The 24,627-nt window shown below is 35.1% G+C and overlaps 1 protein-coding gene across 1 annotated transcript; it reads left to right on the top strand.

The window, feature by feature from the left end:
• The first annotated feature begins 570 nt into the window (after window positions 1-570).
• Window positions 571-22,989, top strand: LOC120077710 (Glycine cleavage T-protein family). Its single transcript, XM_039031671.2, has 12 exons — window positions 571-975; window positions 1,441-1,542; window positions 2,677-2,710; window positions 15,982-16,055; window positions 16,176-16,241; window positions 16,343-16,407; window positions 17,702-17,789; window positions 17,892-17,957; window positions 18,439-18,604; window positions 21,995-22,078; window positions 22,156-22,283; window positions 22,575-22,989. The coding sequence occupies exons 1-12, from the start codon at window positions 724-726 to the stop codon at window positions 22,779-22,781; spliced, it is 1,332 nt and encodes a 443-aa protein (XP_038887599.2). The 5' UTR covers window positions 571-723; the 3' UTR covers window positions 22,782-22,989.
• The last annotated feature ends 1,638 nt before the right edge of the window (window positions 22,990-24,627 follow it).

Raw genomic sequence — 24,627 nt, 5'->3', positions numbered from 1 at the left:
ACTATCATTAGGGGTGATAGTTGGTTCGATTTTATTAGTTTTGGGACAAACCAAAAATCAGACCAAATTAATCGTTTTATAAAGAAGGGATCCAAATCAATGTTCAATAAAGAAAAAAACCAATTAATTACTTGGACGGCGTTTGGTTTCTCTTGATATGTACAAGAAGGGGATGACGCAGAAGCTTCTTATTCTTCAGAACAATTTCACCGATGAAATTTCGGTGACCTACACTAATTGTTCCACTTTATCCAATTTAGAGTTGGTCAGAACTCACTCACCGGAGTCGTTCCATCCAGAGTTTAGGGATTATAAATATAATTGATCAGGATGAAGGAGGAGAAAGTAGAATAGAGAGAAGAGAGAAACACAAATATCCACAAATAAAATTTAATTTAATAAGAGGGCCTAATTACAACTATTATGAAATTACCATGGATGAAATGAAAAGTTCACGAGTATGATTGTAATCAACTTCATAGTTTAGATGTGGTTTTTATAAATTTTCAAAAATTATATTAGATTAATTAATTATCATTAAATTCACTTTGGGAAGTTGATCTCCTTCTCATTGTTGTACTAACAATATTTTCGCCATTTTTTTTAAAAAATTATCTTGTTACTTTCTTGTCAGCTCATTATTATCCTTACTTTACAAAATGGTATTGTGATATTTGAGCAGATATTGGGATCGGAGGTCAGCTCCCAAACATTCAGACAACTATGTCTTCTTATTGCGGCTATGGATTCTCCGTCTCAGATGCTACAATTCCTTCTACCAGCAGAGCCTTCATCTCTAATCCATGGCATTGGGACCTTTCCACCTCTTCTTTTTCCCACCCTCATCGCCTTCATTTCCCTGCATTTCGACCTCGGAACATCAGGAATCCCTATAGCAAAGCGAGCAGAACCAGAACTTCCTTCTCTGCCTTGCCTTTTGATCTTTCCCCTCCTCCAATCGAAGAGGACCTCCTTGTAAGTCTTTTTCCTCCATTTATTCCACTTTATTTGTCTCTTTACTTGGCTAAAAACTGGAGTAGACTGATAAACTATCCGAATCGATTGCCTTGAAACTGATGTTTATAGTCTATGCTTGCGAAGTTTGTTTAATTTTAGGGCAATTATCGCTGAGATTCTTTGTATTGATTTGATTCTGTGGTAACAAAGTGGATTGAGATGTATTGTTAATTGATGAATTGAGGACATGTGCATTCAATTACGAAAGAGGGAATAAAGGAAATAAATGTGCTGGTAATTCTTGTTTAGTGAGGACGTGCATTGTATTAATTTCCGAGATTGAGAACCGTCCCTCATTTCCCTTTTTCTAACGGCGGTCTAAGACTGTCATTACTACATACTAACAGTTCTTTTATATGCTAAATTCCAATTTAGAAGTTAATATTTGCAATATTCTAAATTTGGAGTATCTACAATGGACAGGAGGCTGCCGCGGTTGAAGGTGCAAGGATTTCTGATGATGGGATTATTGAAACTTTTCATAATGATGAAGAAGCGCTGGATGCAGCTAATAATGGGGTTGCTGTATGTAGTCTTTCAACATTTTTCTTCCTGGTGTCTTTTTTTCTTTTTGCTTTGTTTAGTTTAGAAACTGTTTATGTATCTCCCTTTGGAAATAAAACACTATTTATATGCATCTCTGAGCGTGCTAATTTGGTAATAGAAAACATTCCTAAAATGTTAAATTGTCTACATTACACCTAATATGCCTTCTAATCTCAAGTACCCAAATGAAGTTTGAAGATAGATGGATGATGAGAGACAGTACACTGTGCTGCAGAAGTCTAGATGGTAGGAATTTTGATAAGATGATCATCTGGAAGCTTACCTGTGCGGCACCCTCCTGGAAAAGATTGCATGGGGCATGAGAGTTGGCTTTTTGATTGTTAGGCTGGGCTGTTGGCTTTGGCTTTGTGATAAAGAGCAAGCTTTCAATAAGCTTTTGATTATATTGTTTATCTTGTTATCTCATGAAACTTTTTTTATGAGATGAAACATTTGAATGTTACAAAAAAGGGGGGAAGCTAAACCCCATCCAAATGTAATCACAAAGAACTTCTCCAATGGGCTATAAAGGAAGATAAGCTGCAGTTACAAAATAAAAGTGACAATTTACACCAAGTTAAAGCCATGTAAGCTAGGAATTCAAAAAATTCAGCATAATGTTCTCCCTATATTTGAAATTTCTGGAATTCCTTTTGGACCATATAGATCAGAAAGAAGTCCTAGAGAAGTTGATTAATGGGGACTTCTTCTGCATTGGTGAGGATGAAGGAAAGGAGAGTGAGGAATCCCAGCTAGCTGCTCTTTTCCAAAGCAGCTAGGCTCGTGGTGTAAATTTCTGTTCATGAGTGCTGATGCAAGGGTGGCTAGCTTCCCATAGAAAGAATTTGATTTTCTTTTGGAAATTTCTTTGCCAAAGCAGCTAGGCTCATGGTGTAAATTGTCCAACTTTTTTATTATTATATAGCTAATAGCTACTCTATAATTGTGTCCAATTGGAGAAGTTCGTTGGTACTCACTTAGCTTGGGGCTTTCTTCCTCATTTTGTAATTTCATACATCATTAAAATTGTTTCTTAACCGAAAAGAAAAAGAAAAAGAAAATATATATATTGCAAATGAGTTGATGCTTTCATATTTTGCTGTCAATTGTTAGGTTGTGGATCTCTCTCATTTTGGCCGAATAAGGGGTACATTGTCTTCTTTCTGTCTAATTGTCTTTTTTATCGTTCTATTATTTATGAGTTGGATCTTATAAAATGCTTATAAAAGTTCTGCCACCATCCGTTAAAGCATTCCGTATATGATAATAGAGATCTATGGTTGCTTCTTGGTGTACTTTCTAATTATTTTGTGATTGCTCACAACTCTTTTCCATTGTTTTTCTAAAAAAAAAATTAGCTTAACAATAAAATCTTGAACATTTGTTTGTTATTTTTTATATTTTAAGCTTTAGTTTTAAAAGGATAATTGAATACAAATGATGCATATGTATATATCTTTACTACTATTTTTTTGAAATATCATGACGTTGATGGTCCATTCTTTTTTAAATGACCTCATACCGTTAAAAATATGTAGAATTTACCATTGGATTGTGAGAGAAATGAAAATGTGTTCTAAACAGAGAATAGAAAAGTTGTCAAAATCAGTGGGTATCTTTTCACCGGTTCACCTCAAGTGATATTCTGGGTGGTAAAGGGTTGGGGTGTTTGGAAATTTCCTTCAAGGTTGAAGGTTCAAGCATTTTGGTAGAGAACTTAATAATTTTTTATTTTTTAACAAGAAATGAAACTTTCTAATGCTTAAATAGAAAAACTCCTCAAAAGAGAGAAAAAATAAACCAAACAGACTATCAAAAAGAATTATAACTGAGACCCAATAGAGGACTAAAAATATAATAGAAATTAATAGAAATTCATATAAAAAAACACTGAGCAAACGAAACAAAGAGAAAATAGCAAAGACTGAGCCAAAATAACCAAACACAACACAAAGAGCCATCCACAATACTGAGCCAAAGACAACTCCGAAATAAAAAAACCACAGAGGAGAAAAGCAGAACTGAGCCCCAAAATACCGAGGTTGAAAAACTTGATAATTTAAAGTCCTTGTTGTCTCTCAAAGCTAGCCTTGGAATGAGCAGAATTGAAGGAAGTTGAGGTAGGCCTTATACATATTACAAGGATAGATCCCTTGATACTTCGGTTAACTAAAAACAAAATTCTGAAATCATCATATCTATTGAGTAAATTTTCATTTTACACGCCATTAAAAATGATTGTTGATAACATCTATCTTCAATAGCACTCATGAAGGGAAATGAAAACTTGGAGTGAAATCCATGAGTCATGATTGCTAACATCAGATAAAATGAAAGAACAGGAAAGAAAGAGGCAAGGTAGAATGAATAGATAAATTGTTCAACACCATATTTTTCCGACTTTTCTTATTTTCCATTTTGTATCAATAGTTCCCACTAGGGGTGTAAATGTCTTTTAATAGCAAAGAGAGAAGCGTCAAAATGAGCATAACTCAACTGGTATAGTGCTTGTACTTCGAAGTTAGAGGTTCGATTCTCCCTCATATGTTGTCAAAAACAGCAAAGAGAGAAGCAATATTTTTTTTGTGTCATACCCCTACCCTTGAAGGCAACAATTGCTTTTTAACTTACATTCAATATTTAATATATTGTAATACCCCAGGCCCAGGATTTGGAATTTGGATTCGGCCCCTAATGGCCCCGACATTCCCCTACATCCTCCCTTCTACCTCCCTTCCTCCCTGTCCTTGAATGCTTTAGAAGTGAAAGTTGCTCCAATCTAAGCATGCTTAACTTTGGAGTTCTTATGATTGAGCCACCGAAAAGGAAAGTGCACCTTGTTGGTATAGGTAGTAACTTTCAATTCTTTTAAGCCTTTCTTTTAACCATACTTTCATGTCCTTAGGATCCCTCTCATTCGGATGTGATACCGGTTCATTCATGTACCCCTCTTGAACTCGGGTCGTTACATGCCCACCAGCTTCCGCTTGGTTCGTCCCAGAACCACATCTTATTGGGAGAGGTTCTGCTCTGATACCATCTGTAATGACCCGACCCCTTAGGACTTAAGTTAGGCCGTTACTAAATACATGCATGCATGGAACTCAAAACGACACTCGGTTATGGCGAAATAAATGCTAATTAAATAAGGTAAGTTCAAAAGTCTTTCATTAAATTCAAATACTAAAACAATAGTAGGGTACCCATAAATCATAAAGGACAATAAATAAGTCTGAAAAACAATTCTTAAAAGTAAGTTTTAAGCATCAAAACTAAAAGTTAAGAGGAACATGAAAAGAACTTTAAATCTTATGAGCGGAAGCGTAAAAACTAGTCCCAGTGGCTTGATCACGAATTCTGCTTGTCCATCACCGGTGCATCTCTACCCTTACCTGAAACAACAACATGAGAAAGAATGAGTATAAAATACTCAGTAAGTAACCCCACTACTAGAGTCAGACTGGGTATCTATGTCCTCTAGATACCACCTCTGGTGAAATATATAAATTTCTCTAGTCCTCATGGGACACATACATACATGAAAAACTGAGTTCTATTCTACTGTAGTTAAGTATGCCCACTATCTCTAGTAAGTCCCGTAGGACCCACAACCTCTGGTGAATCCCGAAGGAAACACAATCTCTTACATACGCATGGTTATGCATACACCTCTTTCGTACACATGGTTAAGTATACACCTCTTTCGTATACACCTAACCTACTGAGTATGTACCTCTTTCGTACATCTAGTTATGTATACACCTCTTTCGTATACACATAACCCACTGAATGTGTACCTCTTTCGTACACCTGGTTAAGTATACATCTCTTTCGTATATACCTAACCTACTGAGTATGTACCTCTTTCGTACATCTAGTTATGTATACACCTCTTTCGTATACACATAACCCACTGAGTATGTACCTCTTTTGTACACCCCAGATCCTCTCTATAAATGTAAGGATGCGTACCTCTTTCGTACACATGGTTAGGCATACACCTCTTTCGTATACACATAACCCACTGAGTGTGTACCTCTTTCATACACTCCAGTACCTTCTAGGTATGTATCACTTTCATACACACCACCCTAGTACATCTCTTTCATGTACTAGCGCCTTTGGACGTGCATCATTTTCATGCAGTCACATAATCTGGAAAGGAAAAGAGATTGCATCTAACTTCATAATACATATAACAGTCACCTAATCATGAATCTTCAAAAAAATCTCCTGGTCAAGATTAGGCTAGTTAACCTCAACATACGTAATTAATCTAGTATTAATGGATCCACTCTAGTACATCACTTTCATGCACTAACTCATGTAACAATCAAATATTTGAAATTTCATAATACATCATATAACTTACACACTTTCATAATAAATCACATCAATAAGCACATCAACAAAATGCTCCAACTTTCACCTAACTTTAAGACATTTCCGTAGTAGTGCCGCTTAACTCATAATTTAGGGTCATGCCCAATCGTCCTTTTAATATATTTCATAAAGTTCTAAATCGTGCTCATACATTAACATGCTTCAGTCATATTATCACATGTTCATATATCTTATCTAAACGGTCTATTAAATCTCAGAACAGTCAAAATTATCCTTGTAACCGGTCTTACAATCCTCAACATCGACAGATTAAATACAACCATATGGAATCACATACCATCTCATGCTAGCATTCAAGTGCCTATGTGCATAAATAAAAAATTCGGATCTCGTAACAGAACATACTTTAATCATGTTATACTATCAATCTTTCATGCCGTCATTCTGCCATAACCTTCATTTAACATGCTAGCATACATCTAATGGCTGACCCGTGGGCAGTTCCAGTAGTAAGATTACTTACCTTGATATTAAGTCGAACCAAAAAGCAATTGAATCTTTGTGAAATTCTTGAATCCTTAGTCAAGCCTAAACGTAAACCAAGCTTTAAAATTAATAGTTAAGGCCAAATTCCAAACACCCAAATATTACAAAATATTTTCAGATAACCTTACCTAAGGTGTGGTCCAATTCGAATTCACCTTCCAAACCTCCAATTTTAAGTCCAAATAATTAGCAAACCAAAGTCTTCTTCATCTTGAATGAAATTCTTGAATCAACCCCTAAAACTCGCTAAAACAAACTCCAACTTCACTGAACAACACCTCAATACCTTCACAAACCAAATCGATAGATCCAGTAACGGCAAAAGCGAACGATGCTTGAGCAGTAGTGGACGGAGGTCATAAAGAAGAAACTGACGTGGCGGCTTTGGGCAGCGTCGGACAGGCTCACGAACGTGAGGAAGAAAAGGGGGGTGGGGTTTGACTTTTTATAAAAAAAACAACAATAATAATAAAACAAAAAAGGAAGTAAATATAATTACATTTAATTCCTTTCCGTTTTATACTATTACATTCCTTTCCGTTTCAAAAGAAAATTAATTCCTGCCATTAATTTTCAATTTGAATTTCAAATTGAATAATTTCACGCCAACAATTAAATTCTCGCACTTACACTTGAAGTCCAAAATTCCAAAAATGCCCTCCAACTAATAACAATTACTGAAATTTCAAATAATAAAGTTATTGAAATTACATTATTAATAAAAAAAATGTGCGGGGTGTTATATATATATATATTACTAGTCATTTCAATGAGATGGGATAGTAGTTCTAATATTAGGGATTTTTATTACTTTATTATATTTTCCTTTTATAGCTTTCTCTATGCTTTCCTTTTTTGGTCATTCTTGTACACTTGTATATATTCATATCTTTAGTGAATGGAATAAAGTATTCTGATTCTCTCAAACCTACGAGTTTTACATGGTATCAGAGCTCTAGAAAATTAGGGTTTTTTGTGAACTTTAGGGTTTGAGAATTTAGAACCCGTTTGTGTTACATCTAGGGTTTTGTGGAGGGATGAGTTTATATTTTTGCTCACTGTCGCCGTCTTCGGTTTGTTCTCCGTCATCAGCGACTCTGTTCGCCGGTTAGCCGTTGTCGAAAAAAGGTGTGTTGTTTTTCTTTGCTATTTTTCAACACAGCCCAGTCCATCGAAGAGCCCAGCCGCCGATCTATAAATCCCCAAAATTCGACATCCATTTGACAAGCACGTGAGGCTCACGTGCGGCCACCTCCCTTTGCCGTCGATCCACACGCTAGCACATGTAGGTGTGTGCGTTGCTTGTTTTTGCTTGTCTTCTGTGGGTTTCATCGGAGTTGCTTCCTGGTGTGTTTGTTTGGGCTATATACTCAATGTTTGTGGTTCATTGAAGGAGGAAAAAAAAATCTCTTCGGAAAATTAGGGTTTGCTTCTCTTCTATCTGATGTTTTTTTTTCTTGAGGTAATGGAATGGTTGACAAGAAACTAGTAGTCATGTCTGAGATGATTCTTATGGTGTCAAAAGTAACTAAACACAAGTTGAATGGTTCAAATTACTATTTATGGAGATCAAATGTTCGCCACTTTATTAGGAGTATTGAGATGAATGATCATATCACAGAAGAGCCACCAATTAATGTTACTAAAAAGATTTGGTGGCGGGACGATTCAAGAATACTTTTATAAATCAAGAAACTATTGATCGTGAAATTGTTGAGTTAGTAAATCACTGTGAATTAGTCAAGGAACAATTGGAATATTTGGATTTTCTTTATTTTGGGAAAGAGAATATTAGTAGAGTGTTTGATATTTGTAAGACTCTATATCAACTTGATCAAGGAGAGAAATCACTTACAAGTTACTTTATGGAGGTAAAAAATACATGTGCGGAATTCAATGCCTTGATGTCAATTAGCACTGATCCAAAAGTTCTAATGACTCAACGTGAAAAGTTTTTTTTTATCATGAGTTTCTTAGTTTGTCTTGCACCTAAATATGAGATGGCCAAAGATCAAGTGTTGTCAAATTCAAACATCTCATCGTTGGAAGAAGCTTATACTCAAATACTTCGTACAGAGAAGCCACAAGCAGTTACGTCATTTGATTCTAGCAGTGTTTTGATTGGGCACACAGATGATTATGGAGGTAATAAGGGTGTTGGATCAAATAGCTCCAAAGGTTATTCCAATAACCAACGATCGAATTCAGGAGATGTTGTTTGCTATTACTATCGTAAATCTGTCCATATGAAATGTGGATGCAAAAGATTGTTGAATAAGGGTCAAAGGATGGCATCTGCACATGTTGCTTTTACTCTTAATGATCTTGACAAGTCAATTACGATTTCTGTAGACGAGTTTGCTAAATTTCAACAGTATCAAGAGTTATTGACGACATCATTTTCTACTCCCATTACTGCCATCGCAGAGACAGGTAACATCTCTGAATGCCTTCTTTCTTCTACTTTGAAATGGGTCATTGACTCTGACGCTACAGACCATATGACAGGTAACCCCAGTTTATTCTCTAACCTTTGTACGTCTTCCTCTTTACCTAATGTCATTATAGCCGATGGAACCTCCGCTCCTGTTTTAGGATCGGGAACCGTCCATCTTATTGAATCGATTTCTTTGTCGTCGGTTTTAAATTTACCCCATTTTCTTTTTAATTTGATTTCGATCAGTAAACTCACTCATGATCTTCATTGTTGTGTCTCATTTCTTCCTGGTTATTGCTTGTTTCAAAATCTTAGGATGAAGTAAATTATTGGTAAATGGCGTGAATTTGGAGGTCTTTACATCTGTAAACCACAAATATCTATAGCCATCACATGGTCCAGTGTGTCGTCTTCCTTGGAAGAACATTACCGTTTAGGTCATCTGTCTATCTCTATGTTGAAGAGTCTTTGTCCCCAACTTCAACATTTGTCTTCTTTAGAGTGTGAGTCATGTCAGTTTACTAAATTTCATCGTTTGAGTTTGTATCCTCGAGTCAGTAAATGAGCTAGTGCTTCGTTTGAATTAGTCCATTCTGATGTTTGGGGTCCGAGTCCTATTGAGTTCAAAGGAGGTTTTTGGTATTTTATTATATTTGTCAATGACTATTCTCGTATAACGTGGTTATATTTAATGAAAAATCGTTCTGAGTTACTTTCTCATTTTCGTAACTTTCATGTTGAAATTCAAACTTAGCTTAGTGGTGCTCTTAAAATCTTACGGAGCGATAATTCTATAGAATATTTCTCTCATGCTCTCAAGTCTTATTTAAATGTCCATGACATTCTTCATCAATCTTCTTGTGTTGATACTCCATCTCAAAATGGGAACGAAAGAATCATCATCTTCTTGAGATAACCAAAGCCTTGATGTTTCAAATGCATTTTCCAAAATCCTTTTGGGCTGATGCTGTTTCCACAGCTTGTTTCTTAATAAATCGCATGCCCTCTTCCATTCTTAAGGGTAAGATACTTTTTTGTACTTTATGCCCCAAACAACATTTGTTTCCCATTCCACCCAAAATATTTGGTTGTACCTGTTTTGTTTGGGATGTTCAGCCTCAACATACCAAGTTGAATCCAAAGTCCTTAAAATGTGTTTTCCTTGTTATTCCCATGTTCAAAAGGGGTATCAGTGTTATTGTCCTAGTCTAAATAAATATCTTGTCTCTTCTGACGTCACGTTTTTTGAACATTCCTCATTCTTTTCCTCATCTTCTTTCTCTTCGAATAAGAGCCAGGGGAGCATAAGGAATTAGAGGATGATTTCCTTGTCTACACAATTGTTTTCCCTTTTGATCCTCTTCCTGATTCATCTCTATCTATGACTACCTCTATTCTTCCACCCATCGTTAAGGTCTATAATCGATGACAACCTCTTTCAGTTCCATGTCCTGTACTAGAGGCTTCTTCGTCTCCTTTAGTTTCATATCCTGAACCAGAGTCTTCTTCGTCATTGGATCTGGAAATGAGTGATGATCTTCCTATTGCTCTTCGTAAAAGTAGACGTTAGTACACTCATCCTATTTCCTCTTTTGTTTCATATAACTATTTGTCGTCTTCTACATGTTCATTCATTGCATTCTTAGAGTTTGTATCCATCCCTAAAACTTTTCATGAAGCTTTGTCTCATCTTGGTTGGTGTGTCGCAATGGTGGAGGAGATGATTGCTTTAGATGACAATTGTACTTGGGATTTAGTCTCTCTCCCTATAAGAAAGAAGGCTATCGGTTGCAAATGGGTATTTATGATTAAGTCAATCTTGTTGGTTTTGTCACTTGGTTAAAAGCACGCCTTGTAGCAAAAGGCAACACACAAACTTATGGCGTTAACTCTGCTGATACTTTTTCTCCGGTAGTAAAAATGGCATCTGTGAGGTTGTTTATTTCATTAGCTTCAATCAATCATTGTGATTGAAAGTTTTGGAATGCGGAAGAGCACATCAAGTCATTCAATCTTTTTTAAGAGATCTGAGAGTGGTCATTTGAGAATCGTTAAACCCTAGGGCTCTCTACTATCTATTTATTCGCTCTGTTCCCTTGTATTCTGTGTATCAATTAAAATAATAAGAAAAAGATCTGTATCGTGGTTTTTCTCCCTGTTTTAGGGTTTCCACGTAAACTGTGTGTTGGTCTCTCTTTTCTTGCCTCTTTTATATTTCATCAGTTATATATGTTGATGATATTGTAATTATTGGTGATGATGCTTTAGGTATCCAGTCCCTAAAGACCTTTCTTCATAGTCAATTCTATACAAAAGATTTGTGCATGTTGAAATACTTCTTAGGAATTGAGGTAATAAGAAGCATGAAAGGAATACTATTATCACATAGGAAATATTTACTTGACTTATTGACTTAAACAGGGAAGCTAGGCCATGTAGTACCCCAATGATGCCCAACTTACAACTCACAAAAGATGGAGAATTGCTTCTTAGTAATTGGAGATCTTTCTTGTAAATCCTTGCTTGGGGTTTTCCCCTTATATCAATGAAATGTTTCTTTTACCATAAAAACAAAAGATGGAGAATTGCTAAAAGGTCCAGAAAGATATAGGAGATTAATGGAAAAACTTAATTACTTTACAGCGATCCGACATAGCCTATTCGGTGAGTATTGTGAGTTAGTATATGTCATGCCCTACAGTTGATCATTGGGCTGCATTGGAACAGATTCTGTGTTATCTGAAGGTTGCTCCCGGACGTGGTTTATTATATAAGGATTATGGTCATACTAATATTGAATGTTTCTCAGCCGCCGGTTGGGCAGGATCTAAAGAAGACAACTTAGTGAGCCCCATCTAGAATACTAGTCACTAGACAGACACATGTGTACTAACTAATACAGGTCTTCAATTACGCTTCCTTCAACCTGTTTCTTTGAGTGGCAGAGCAGCAACAAAATAGTCTTTTGGGAACTGATCACTACCAGAAAGGAAAACATTTGAAAACATGAACTAGAAGCCCAGTGAGTGACTTAATAAAAACATAAATCTCATGCTTAAACTAAAAGCTCGAAAACATAATACTGGAATTAAATTATGCCAAGCAAACGTGTATATAAAACCTTTAAAACCATTGTATCTGAAACTTGAATCTTAGTTGAGAATGAACATTCATCACTCTAATTCCCAACGCCAAGCCATGGCCAGATGAGACCCCTACTTCTATCTCTTCATACTGAACTATGGCTAGAAGAGATCCCTACGTCGATCCCTTTAAATATACCGATGGGCATCTCAAGCAACTTCCTCTAAACATAAACATTGATAACTACTCTTAAACACCATTAAACATCATTATTTCCTAGTTGAGAACGAGCATACATTGCTCTAGCTCCCAACGTCTGTTATCGACCAAGAAACCCATACTTCGGCCTCCCTTTGTTGGTATATGGCCTAGGAGACCCATACTTCAGCCTCTCATTCAGAACTACCTACGTGCACGTGGAGTTTTCTATGTACCGTCAACACCTTAGGTACATTTATTCAGATACCTTCCTTACCTAGTATCCGGCTCACTTAAGCTATCAAGTTCTCGAAGAGCATAAAAAGAATAATTCTCAAATATAGCATAGAAAACTCTTTAGGATACCTTCCCTACCTTCAGTATCCCTTTTCATTATGTTTAGGAATACCAACGCATGTACTTTGACAACCTTAGGTATTTAAAACATAGTACATCAAGTTTCATTCAACCTTAGCTTTAACCCTAACGCATGCTTCATACTTTGTAAAATAAGTTGGCTTAAATCATGTTGAACTAGCTTGTAAAAACCATTAGCATGCGTTAGACATGGACAACATACTTGGAAAACTCATACATTAGTAAACATCATGCGTTAATCATGCTTTTAATCATAGAAATAAGTTGCTTGGAATCACATAAAATTTAGCATGACAATAACTTTACTCAATCCCTCGACGTCGTATTACTTACGTGCACGTGCTTATAACTGAGTACCGTCATACCTTAGGTATTTAACTAGGATACCTTCTCATTGTCCTTCAGTATCCGTCGTATAACTTGTCATAAACATTTAGTTAAAAACTAAGGCTTAGTGCTCAAATCATCATACTAGTTCATCATGAAAATGGAGTTACTAAAACATGCTGAAAGTATTTGGACAAAATAACATACTTAAATCATTTCAATTTCCATGGAAAACATGCTTTACTTAGCATGAGAAATAGCTTCAAACATATGTTGCTTGATAGTTCATATAAACACTTAGCATGAGAAATAACTTCAAAGAAATCATGATTTCTAAATCATTAAAACATTAAATCATCACATAGTCACTCACAGGTCCTTCAAGTTTGCTTCCTTAAGGCTCGATAGGCTTTTCCATGGGAGTTGAACCTACACATATAAGCATACTACTTAGTGTTTACGTTAGCCTTCCTTTTAGGCCTACTCAATAAATCAAGCTCACATGCCAAACCATCACATTGTGCCTCCTACCATTCACTTTGAGGGTCGGACACCTAGCCAATTTGGAGGGATTGGGTGTCAAAAGAATGTACCCTTTGATCGCCCATACTCCCCACACTCAGAAAAATTTTGGAGCATCAAGCTGCAGATTCAATTTCAACAATTCATAACTAAATTTCCAGAACCGATCTCAAGGAAATTCCTTCTACAAACTTTCTTAGAATCAAGTTAGCAACATTACCTTAAAATTTCAGCTCAAAATTCCCTGTTGTTTGATTTGGAGATTCAAACCTTCATCATTGGCCCCAATTCAAGCAGCTGCCTGCTTGTTCAACAATTTCCAGTTCAAACTTCAAAAATATATAACTCGATTTTCAGGCCTCATCTTAAAAAGTTTCATTCTACAAAGTTGTTTATAACTGAGTTAACAATATTACCTCAAATTTTTAGCTCAAAACGCTTCGTAATTCGTCCTGGAGCTTCAATTCTTCACTGATGGTCTAGATTCACCCGAGAAACGAACCTTTCGTCTTTATTTTGCCCCTCTGGCCTTATTCCAACGAGTTTTCCCTCCAGCAGCACAGCCACAAAAAATAGACACAAAGAGCTTTCGAATGCCACTAGAATTACACAAATAGCCTAAGTAGTTTGTCCAAACCGACCCAATGAATTCGATCTTCTTGCTTATATCACCGCCCAAAATCCTGCATGAACCCTCCCTGTGCCACTTTGCCCACTATTGGTGATGAAGGGCTAGGATTTAGCAAATTTTCTTTTGCTAACTGCACTCACAATATTACTTCAGCACTACACCTCATTAGATGGCATGGTCTCATCCATATGCTTATTATGCATTCTATCATCAAGCATGACCTTCCTTAGCCTAGCCGAGTTTTGTCCTACTTTTACACTTGCTACCCAAGAGCTTATTTCTTCTTGTTTCCATCTTCTATCCTTCCTAAGACATGGCTTCATTTAGCTCATTAGAAAACATCACATTACTTACGCTTACTTAAAGTAATTAGGGTTTGGGTTTTACAGTGTTTTTGTTGGTGGTAATTTGATTTCTTGGAAGAGTAAGAAGCAAAATGTGGTGTCATGTTCAAGTGCGGAATCAGAACATAGAGCATTGACATAGTCTGTGTGTGAATTGATTTGGATATATCAACTTTTTGTTGAGTTGGGATTTGAAATCACCACACTGACAAAATTATGGTGTGATAATCAAGCAACAGTTCATATCGTGTCTAATCCAGTATTCCATGAAAGGTCTAAACATATTGAAGTTGATTGCCATTTTGTACGTGAGAAAATTCTACAAGGTTTGGTATCTACAAGATATGTGAAGACTAGAGAAGAATTAGGAGATATCTTTATGAAAGCATTGAATGGAACACGTATAGATGATCTGTGTAACAAGTTGGGCATGATTAACATATATACTCCAACTTGAGGGGGAGTGTTATAGTTCTAATATTATGGATTTTTATTATTGTAAATATCTTTGTTATATTTTCCTTTTATGGCCTTTTCTATGCTTTCTTTCTTTGGTCATTCTTGTACACTTATATATATTCATATCTTCAGTGAATGGAGTAAAGTATTCCGATTCTCTCAAACCCAAGGGTTTTACACAAATTTAATTGGGTTTTCTTATATGTCAACCGAAACTGCCCAATTGAATTGGTTCAGAACTACACCAACGTTGGTTTCAGTTGGTTTAATCGGTTTTTCGGTTTTTTCCATTTTCCTTTGCATCTATTTCCTACTCGAGTGAGGCAATATATAGGAAGTCTAAATATTCCCATATTAATATTTGTTCTCTTTTAAATTTCTCCTTTAGCATTTATTATCTGTATGAAGAAGCAGTCGGAGTTGCCACATTTCTATCTATTTTTTACAATTGTTTTGTTATTAATAGACCGCCTCATTGAGAGAGATTTCCTCATGGATATCGATAATTCTAAAGAACATAGAAAAGTTAGTTCTATTATACAATTCATGGAGAGAGAGAAAGGGCTTATAACATCTATAGTTGTTCATAAACATCATTTATTAGGAACCCACCTATCACTCCAAAATGTCAATGCAGATAGTAAGTAAACGATGAAAGGATAATATTGTCCTAAAAAGTTTCTTTAACATTGAATTTTTGCATATGTTATAGATTATAGATTATTTATTGACATAATACAACTTACTTCTACGGCTTTTGTTAATCAAGAGAAACATTTGCAGACGGAAGTCATTTTCCCACCCAAGTTCTCCACTTGTACTTGAAACTTGTCTTCCAGTGGAACTGGTCCAAGAAACCACAGTCCACATCACTAGCCTTCACGATCACATCCTCCTCTTTCCTAGCTTTATAGTCCTCTATGGACTTTGTTGCAATCAAGACTTGTCGAGCATTTGTCCACCAGACATAAATGTTCTTTTTAACTTTCTAAAATAATATAATGCACAACTTTCTCATTCTTGTTATTTTTATGCAATCATCTTCTGCACTGATCTTATTATGCTTCTAGGCTGCTACAGTATTTAGTGTTTGTACAACCTTTTTTTTTGTGGAAATTAATGGAAATGATGCATTTATGTACATGAAGTTAGTGGAGATGATCGTTGTCAGTTTCTTCATAACCAAAGCACAGCTAATTTTGAAAGTTTACGTCAAGGGCAAGTAAGTTTTGACTAGGCGCACCATGATATCCTATTCTAATCATGTTTTGTTAAATTTAAATTCGTATGGAATTGTATTATTAAAAGATTGATATTTTATGCAATATTTTGTTAACTATAGGGGTGCAGTACTGTATTTGTTACACCTACTGCTCGGACCATTGATATTGCACAAGCATGGATCATGGTAATGCTACAATCTTGTATTCCTCTATGGTCCATGGTTTCGGTCTCCTAACTTGTTTCAATTTCATTTTAAATTTCATTTGTTATACATCTTGCTGACAGAAAAATGGCATCACATTAATTGTGTCACCAGTGACGCGTGAAAGCATAATTCGGATGCTCAACAAGTAGGTGTTCTTGTAAGTTTTTAATTGTCCCCTCATGGGTTTGGTGTTTTCTTCTTCTTGATCCCATTATGTTATTTTGATAGTATCCTTCCACAAGAATCATAACTTGAGAGTAGTAATAATGGAACATCAAGACCGAACTTAAAAATTACATACGGATTGAACAAGTTAAAAGGAAGGCCTCCCAATCAGAATAAATCTCAAAAGATGAGTAGTTGGAAAATCCTTCAGAGAGAGTCTCCAAGAAACGGCATGAGTCTTTATTAAGCGAAACGTTCACTTGAGCGATCCTTGTATTTTTAAAAAGCTTCAAATTTCTTTTGAACCAAATTCCCATAAACTACTGATTTAGCAATGGAAACCCCTAAAATTTTTGCTTTTATCTAAGATCGTGAGTGCTAAGAAGATTAGAAATGTTAATTTTATCCTAAGATTGCTCAAGAAACATCCAAGATTGAAACTTGAATGAAAGCATTCCACATTAGCTCTCCAAGAGCATGGAAACGTATCCCAAGTGTCTAGTACCAACCTTTGATTTGATAATTAAAAAATGCTCGGAAAACGAATAGGAAAAGACTGATTCCAATCCAGGAGTTTTTGTTTTTCTTCTTATTATTTTGATTAGAAGTCCTCCATTCGTCGTCCTTTAATTTTCACTTCCTATCATTCTTCAAAGGGTCAATCACAGAATTCCAGCCAATTAAATGTGATATCGTTCTATCACCTTGAATTTTCTGAAAGAAGTTACTCATATGCTTCTCTATTTCCATCTGCACTTCACAGAAAGCAAAAGGTGGATTATAGTAATCTGGAAGACTGGCTAACATCGCATTGCATAACTTTTTCCATCTACTACTTCTGCAGAATACGTACACTTAACTAATTACTGATTGGACGAGAAAGGACTACTGTTCATCTTGATTTGTAGATTACTCCTTGGAACACCATTGAGAAAAGGATTTCTTTATTTATTATTATTTATATTTTTTTGGGTTTCTGAAATTGATTTGATCCATTTGTTAAACTCAAGATAGGAAAACAACATGAATGATTTGATTATCCTAAGGGATGTGGATGGCTTTTCCATTTTTATTAATTCCTGGAGAGTGCAGACTGGGAGGACATTATCAGGTTAAGCTTGGTTTTGCTCATGGATATATTCGTGAACAAAAATGTGCTATAGATGCTAAAACGTATTATGGTATATATGCGTATGTATATGATTCATGTATGTATGCTTGTTTTCTAGATATCCCATATATTATTCATGAGTTTATAATGATATTTTAACCAGGTACATTTTTTTGGCGGACAAGGTAGAAATTCAAGATATTACCAAGCAAACATCCTTGTTAGTGTTGGTGGGACCTAAAAGCAACCAAGTAAAAGAGCAATATGCAGTTCTCATGTACAAGCAAAATTGTTTCTATTCTTATTCCTGGTTTTCATGTACTAATTGTTTTAACCCTCAAATGCAAGTGCAGATTATGGAGGATTTGAACCTTGGTAGTATAGCTGGAGAACCATATGGAACACACCAGCACTTTAGTGTACGCTTTTGTTATCTACTTGAATTTTCTAGCATTACTTGCCTTTTATAATGAGAATCAACATTTTTATTGAATATTTATTCTCCTCTTTTGATAGATTTATGGATCTGGTTCTCTCTACCGTTTTATATTGGTGCAAGGATAAGCACTCTTTTAATCTTTTCAGTTTATCTTATTTAGACTCCAATTGGAAATACTTCTTGTAATCGCCTATTGGCTTTTGGGGTTCCCCTTTTTCATTAATAAATGAAAAGTTTCTTATAAAAAAAACATTTTTATTGAATATTTATGAAAAGCGTTGAAATATTGAAAGAATAACAGAAAGTCAGAAGCACCCCCTATCCTGTAAGGGCCGAAAAAATGAAAAGTTAATTACAAAAGTTTTTTTGTTCTAGCATTACCAATTTAGATTCAAATTTTCAGTTTGGAAATATATGGATATTATTTGGAATACCACTGAATTTGGACTTCTATTTTGCAGGTCAATGGTATGCCAATTACCGTGGGGGTGGGAAACGTCATTTCTGAAGAAGGCTTTTCGCTGTTGATATCACCTGCTGTGGCTGGACAAGTTTGGAAAGCTCTAGTTTCTCTAGGTGCTGTTCCAATGGGCTCAAAGGCTTGGGAAAAGCTGAGGATATTTCAAGGTGTGCATCTTTCAACCTTTTTCTGCTCTTTGGTGTGCTGGTTCTTTCCTGTTTCATGCACTTGAAATTTTAATGCCTTATGTGATCATATTGATTCTTTACAATGGATGCAGTTGATAGTGGATTTACGTCACATGACTCTGCAAACTTTGTTTTGTTTTTTTTTTTTTTTTCCGAAACGAAAACAAGAGTTTTCACTGAAAAAATTAATTAGTCTAATCTTCAAAGTACATTAAAAGGAAATAAAAATAAAAAGCTTAAAACTTGCCAATACAAGGCTAGAACCAAACATGGTAAACTTTGTTTCATGATATCATGTTAAATATTGGGTTGAACTTGTGTTTTGCAATTTTTTTTTCAACGTTTTATTGAAACAATGCATCCACATTTTCCATAAGTAAACAATAGTTGCAACTGGACAAGCATCCTAACATGATAATCTTGTCAAACTTCTAAACTATTTTGACGCTTTACCAGTTTTTTTCTTTTTCTTTTTGTTCCATTTCTGAGAGAGAGTATGTTAAACAGATACGTACGGCCCAAGGTATTAGTATCTGGAATGAGCATGAAACTTAAGTAATAGCTTAAAGAATAATCTGGTTCATGCTATAGACGTTAAGCTTTAAACATTCGGTTCTCTCAATGGTGGTAGTTCGGCTGAGTTGTCCGTGTTTTGCATACATCTCTATGAGTTAACAAGTCATCTCCATGGGTGGGTTTTCCATTCTGGTTACGTTGTTGGGCATATGCAAGTTTTATTTCCCGTCCATGGGATGGTTTGTGCCTTGTTATATGGGAGAAAAAGCTCTCTCTGGAGGAGGTAGGCTTACTCGTCAACTTTGAGTGGTATCTCATACATATTTTCTCTTTGTTAGGGTCCTAGAGTCGGTCAATAGAACTATGAAGAAGTTTTATGAGGATTTTCTTATGGGAAGGGGTTGATAAGAGGAAGGGTCTCATGGGATATGGATGATAGGCTATTAGGTCTTGGAGGGTTAGTTATTGGAAATTTGGACACAAAATGAGGCCTGTTGGCTAAATGGTTGTGGTTCTTTCTGTTGAGGGCTTGACGCCTTATGGCATAAGATCACCGTGAGCAAATATGGGCTCCATCCTTTTAACTGCATTTCGGTCGAGGGTTTGAAAGGTACTTCAAGAAGTTCATGGATCTTTGATGGGTTTTCCTTTTTCTTTAAAGGGGTGTTTGGAGTGAGGAGTTGGTGGGAAGAGAGAAGTTAACTATACTCCACTCTTCGTTTGGTCCAAAGAGTTTTTACATTCATCATGGTCCCACAGTTTATCAACCTTAGTCCCATGGCTTATTAATGTCTATACTGGAGGCTTCACGACTAAATAACTTATTCCTTACCAAAAATACCCCTAAGTTTGCAGAGTGTTATGTGGGTGATGGGTTGGATACTTATAGGAGTATAAGTGGTTTGGAGATAAACCTCTCTGCCCCTTATTTTCTCAATTGTACCTAGAGATGTCCATTTACCCCCCCCCCCCCCCCCCCCACCCCCACCCGTGAGCCTTTTTATTATAATAATTTAATGCTATGTTGTTATTATTTATAAATATTATATTAAATTTAAGTTTTATTGTTTAATGGTCAAGATAATGAATATGTTTAAATTGAACATTTAATTTTAGATTATAAATATGAATAATTTGATTGGTAATTATTTCCTTTTTACTAGAAAATCAGAGTAATTTCTCTTTAAATTTGAATTGTCCACGTGGAACTAATCATTTTAAAAAAATTTAACTATTTAATCTAAACTTTTTCAAAGTAGTGATTCGAGTTTTTTTTTTTTTTTTTAAAAAACCAAAACGATAAAAAATTCTCTGTGGGGTTCTCGATCCCTACAAATTCTCCATGGGAATCTTTGCCCTGATTCTCGTGAAGAATTTTGCGAGAATAGGGAATGAAATGTGGAGCAAGTTCCCCGTCCCCCTATGATCCGTGGACATTTCTAATTGTACCATCTTTCTTCTATGAGGAATCACTTGGTGGCTTCTGTCCTTCCTTCTTCCGAGAGATCTTCCTTGCTCTCTTTTTTCCTCTTTTGTTCAATAGGGTAGCAACAAACAATGTTGCCTTTTAACCTCGGCTTGGGGAGGTGTTTGTTTGCCCGGGGGGAAGATATTTGTCCTAGGGCATCAACACTATCCCTTATGTAGGGTTTTCTTGCCATTTTTTTCAATGTTTGGTGAATCCTTTTTCTCCTTATCACCCTCTCTTTTCCTCGTTGTGGAAAAGGTTAAAATTCTCAAGAAAGGTAAATTGTCTGTGTGGTAAATCCTTCACGAAAGAGTCAAGAACTTGGATTTGGTTTTGAAGAAGTCAACTATTTGATAGGGCTGTAGTGTTGTATCCTTGGATGGGGCTTAGGATCTTGTCCTCTTCCTATGGAGATGTGATTATGCTTTTTCGACGTGGAGTTTTTCTTTATTTTATTTTTATTTTTGATGTGTTTGGTTTCCTTTTAGTTTAACCTAGAGGGTGTAGTTTATAGTTGTGGAGCTCCTTCTTTCACCCTCCCTTTTGTGATAAACGGCATTTTCTTGCGATTTATGACTTTGAGGCATCTTCAGGTTCAGAGGGAAAAAAAATCTTTAGAGGTGTTAACGTTAGGATACCTCCTAACAAGAACACAAAAAACAAATAAAGAACACTAAAAGATAGATTTATGTTGCAATATCAGTGAAAAAATTATACTACAATCACCGCAATATTCTTCAACCCCCCTCTTCTCAACCCACTCCTTCTGTTTAACCAAAGCCTTAACCCAACTTATTAGCTATTTACTAATTTGCCCCTTCTAATAACCATATTAATATTGTTTCCATATTAAGGGTCTAGGACACTAGGAAGATGTTTGATTCTCTCTTAGATTACATGTAACCCCTCTAAGTTTTGATGTTCAAGGATTTTTGTAGTTATCCTTTCTAACTTATTTTGCTTGATTGAACTCCCTTATTTTTAGGCCGCTCCTTTTGTGTGGAGTTTTTTTCCCTTCATTTTTCCTTTTTCCTTGTCTTTCTTCATTTTTCTCTCATATCAAAGAAAAACCATTTTGGAACTTATGGTTAGAACGGAATGGTCAGATCTTCTTTGGTAGCGACAAGACTTCCATTGATTTATTGAATCCACATCCCTTGAGATTATTTCTTGGAGCAAGCCGTCTCCTTTTTGTAACTATTTATTGACTATCTTGTATCATTGGAGGTGTTGTTTATAATTATCCACATACGGAAACACCTTCTATATTTATTTCATGATAACAATTTTAAAAAGAAAAAAAGAAAAACAAAGAAAAACCATTTTATTTAATGCTGTTATTCCGGGAATCTTGGATGGTCCGATGATCTCCTTAAGTCTTGCAGGCATGCCAGCACCGCAGAAAGAGCTTAGTGACGAATTCAATGTACTCGAAGCTGGTCTTTGGAATTCAATTTCTCTAAACAAGGGTACTCATTTCTTGCCTTTTTTTTTTTATTTTTTAAGACCCAAGGTAGATCAAACACTCAACTTTTAATCCCTATAGGTTGTTACAAGGGACAAGAGACAATATCTAGATTAATAACATATGATGGAGTAAAACAGAGATTGTGGGGACTTCAGCTATCAGATTCGGTGGAACCTGGCAGCCCAATAACCATTGATGGAAAAAGGGTAGCTACTTTTATTTAGTTTTAATTTTTTGTGGAAATTGAAATATTTTGTTAAATACGCTCCTAATCATGAACCTCCCTTTCCTTTGCCAAGAGACATTATATAGGATTTGAATGTTCTCAAGAACTTCTCTCCTTGGAATATTAAACTCTAAAGAACTGTCACTAAAAAATTTCTCCTTGCCTCGAACACCAAACTTCCAAACTGTCACTAATGTTGTCTCCCCTTTAATGAGCATGTTTTAGGTTGAATACGCATACATTTTGATCCATGCCAAGAAAATTTGTGTAGGTGGGAAAACTTACAAGCTATACACCAGGAAGAAAGGAGTCGGAGCATTTTGGTCTTGGCTACATCAAGAAGCGAGCTGCTTCCAATGGAGACACTGTAATTGTTGGAGAAAACACCATTGGTAAGGTGGTGGAAGTTCCATTTTTAGCTCGACAACAACCTATATCCAACAGCTCAAGCAACACGCCTCAAAGCAGTGTACAATAGTTATTACTACTTCACTGGGCTTCACCCAATGCTCTATATTTCTTCAATATTTTTAGATATGGATCCTGAGGACGATGGTTTTTAAACCCTGCTTGTTCATATCATAAGGGGTTTGCATGTAGTTCAACTATATTTGTAATATGCATTTGGACTATATTTTATGGTAGGAGCTTCAAGGATTCTAGTATAAGAATTTTGTACTTTAAAATTGTTTCCCCTATAACGTATTAGACGAGGTCCTGAAATTCGATGTGAAAGGTTTCTTTAGGAGGCATTAGGCCAAAGAGTTGGAGAATAGGATTTCAGGGGTGGACTCCACTCCTTGTTTTGTGCCCAAGGAATAAATTGAATTCCACTACTAAAAAACATTAATCTTATACCTTATTAACTATTTACATTGAGGGCATTTGGAATACACAACTCCTTGAATTTCATAACTTTTGGAGTCTGCAACTCCACTCTTTGCCCCAAATGGTATTTTAGTGTTTTGTGTAAAGGTACTTCAGGAACTTGGATCTTCAATTTTGATTCCTTCATTTGGGATACGTTTTGAATTCTCATGTTATTTCCTTGTTATGTTGTAATGATTCTGTTGGATAGCAGAGGTCTTATTCCATCGTCCATTCAAAGACGAGGGAGAACAGACTGGCTTTGCTTGCCATTTGTATATATCCTCTCATTGGCTCTATGCATTAAAAGAAAATGGAAAAAAAGTTGGGAAGACCAGAGTAACCAATTTACAATATATTATTTTAAAGATGGGCCGACTAGACTAAGCTAATCGAAAGTCAATTTTTAAATAACAGCGAATCACTTTTTTTTATTTGAAAAAAACGTTCAAGTCAAATATGTAGAAATTAGATTTTCAAAAAATAAAAAATAAAAAATAAAAAATAGAGCTCCGTTTGGGTAATCATTTGGTTTTTTGTTTTTGTTTTTAAAAATTAAGTCTAAATATTATTTCCACTTCTAAATTTCTTCTTTAGTTATCTACTTTTTAGTAATTGTTTAAAAAATCAATCTGAAATTTAAAAACTAAAAAAAAAAATAGTTTTTAAAAACTTGTTTTTGTTTTTGGAATTTAGTTAAAATCCCAACTATTATACTTAGTAAAAATGCAAATCATTATAAGAAATGAGGAGGAAATAAACTTAATTTTAAAAAATAAAAACAAAAAACGAAATAGTTATCAAACAAAGCTTACATTATCAATCAACAAAATCTATAACAATAAATAGGTTTTAACAAATCATCTAACATCTTATACCAAATTTACTTTTTCCTTTTGGAAATAAAAGTCATACATATAAAGCTAAATAAAAATTGAATAACAATAAAACAACAATTAACAATTAACATGTAATTGAAAAACTGAACCAAAATAATTAAGAAAAATATACCTGATAATTAAGAAAAATATACCTGAAACATAAACAATAGTAATTAAGAAAAATACACTCGAAACTCGGAACAATTTTCCGTTTTCCAGAACCAAAAATTAAATAATAATAGAAATGCACAGTTACCTTTGTATTTGGAGGAAGAAAACAAATCTTACCAAAAAAATTGGAAATTATGAAAATTATTTCAAATGATAATAATGTATTTGAAAATGAGCTTTTTTTTTTTTAAAATAAGTTTTCCTATGGACAACAACACTCAAATAGTATAATTACAAATACTTTGGGCCCATTTGGATTGATTTGAGAATAAAATGTTTTTTAAAAAATTCATTTTTATTTATACACTTTTGATAAAAATGGTTGAAAATACACTTTAAAAGCTGTTTTGAGTGGTTGTCAAGCACTCCAATTTTTTTAAAATGACTTATTTTTTAAAATAAACA

The sequence above is a fragment of the Benincasa hispida genome, chromosome 5, assembly GCF_027475165.1.
Source record: "Benincasa hispida cultivar pf3 chromosome 5, pf3_genome.v1.1, whole genome shotgun sequence".
NCBI classification, from domain to species: Eukaryota; Viridiplantae; Streptophyta; class Magnoliopsida; order Cucurbitales; family Cucurbitaceae; genus Benincasa; species Benincasa hispida.
This window is presented reverse-complemented; position numbering and strand designations above follow the sequence as displayed.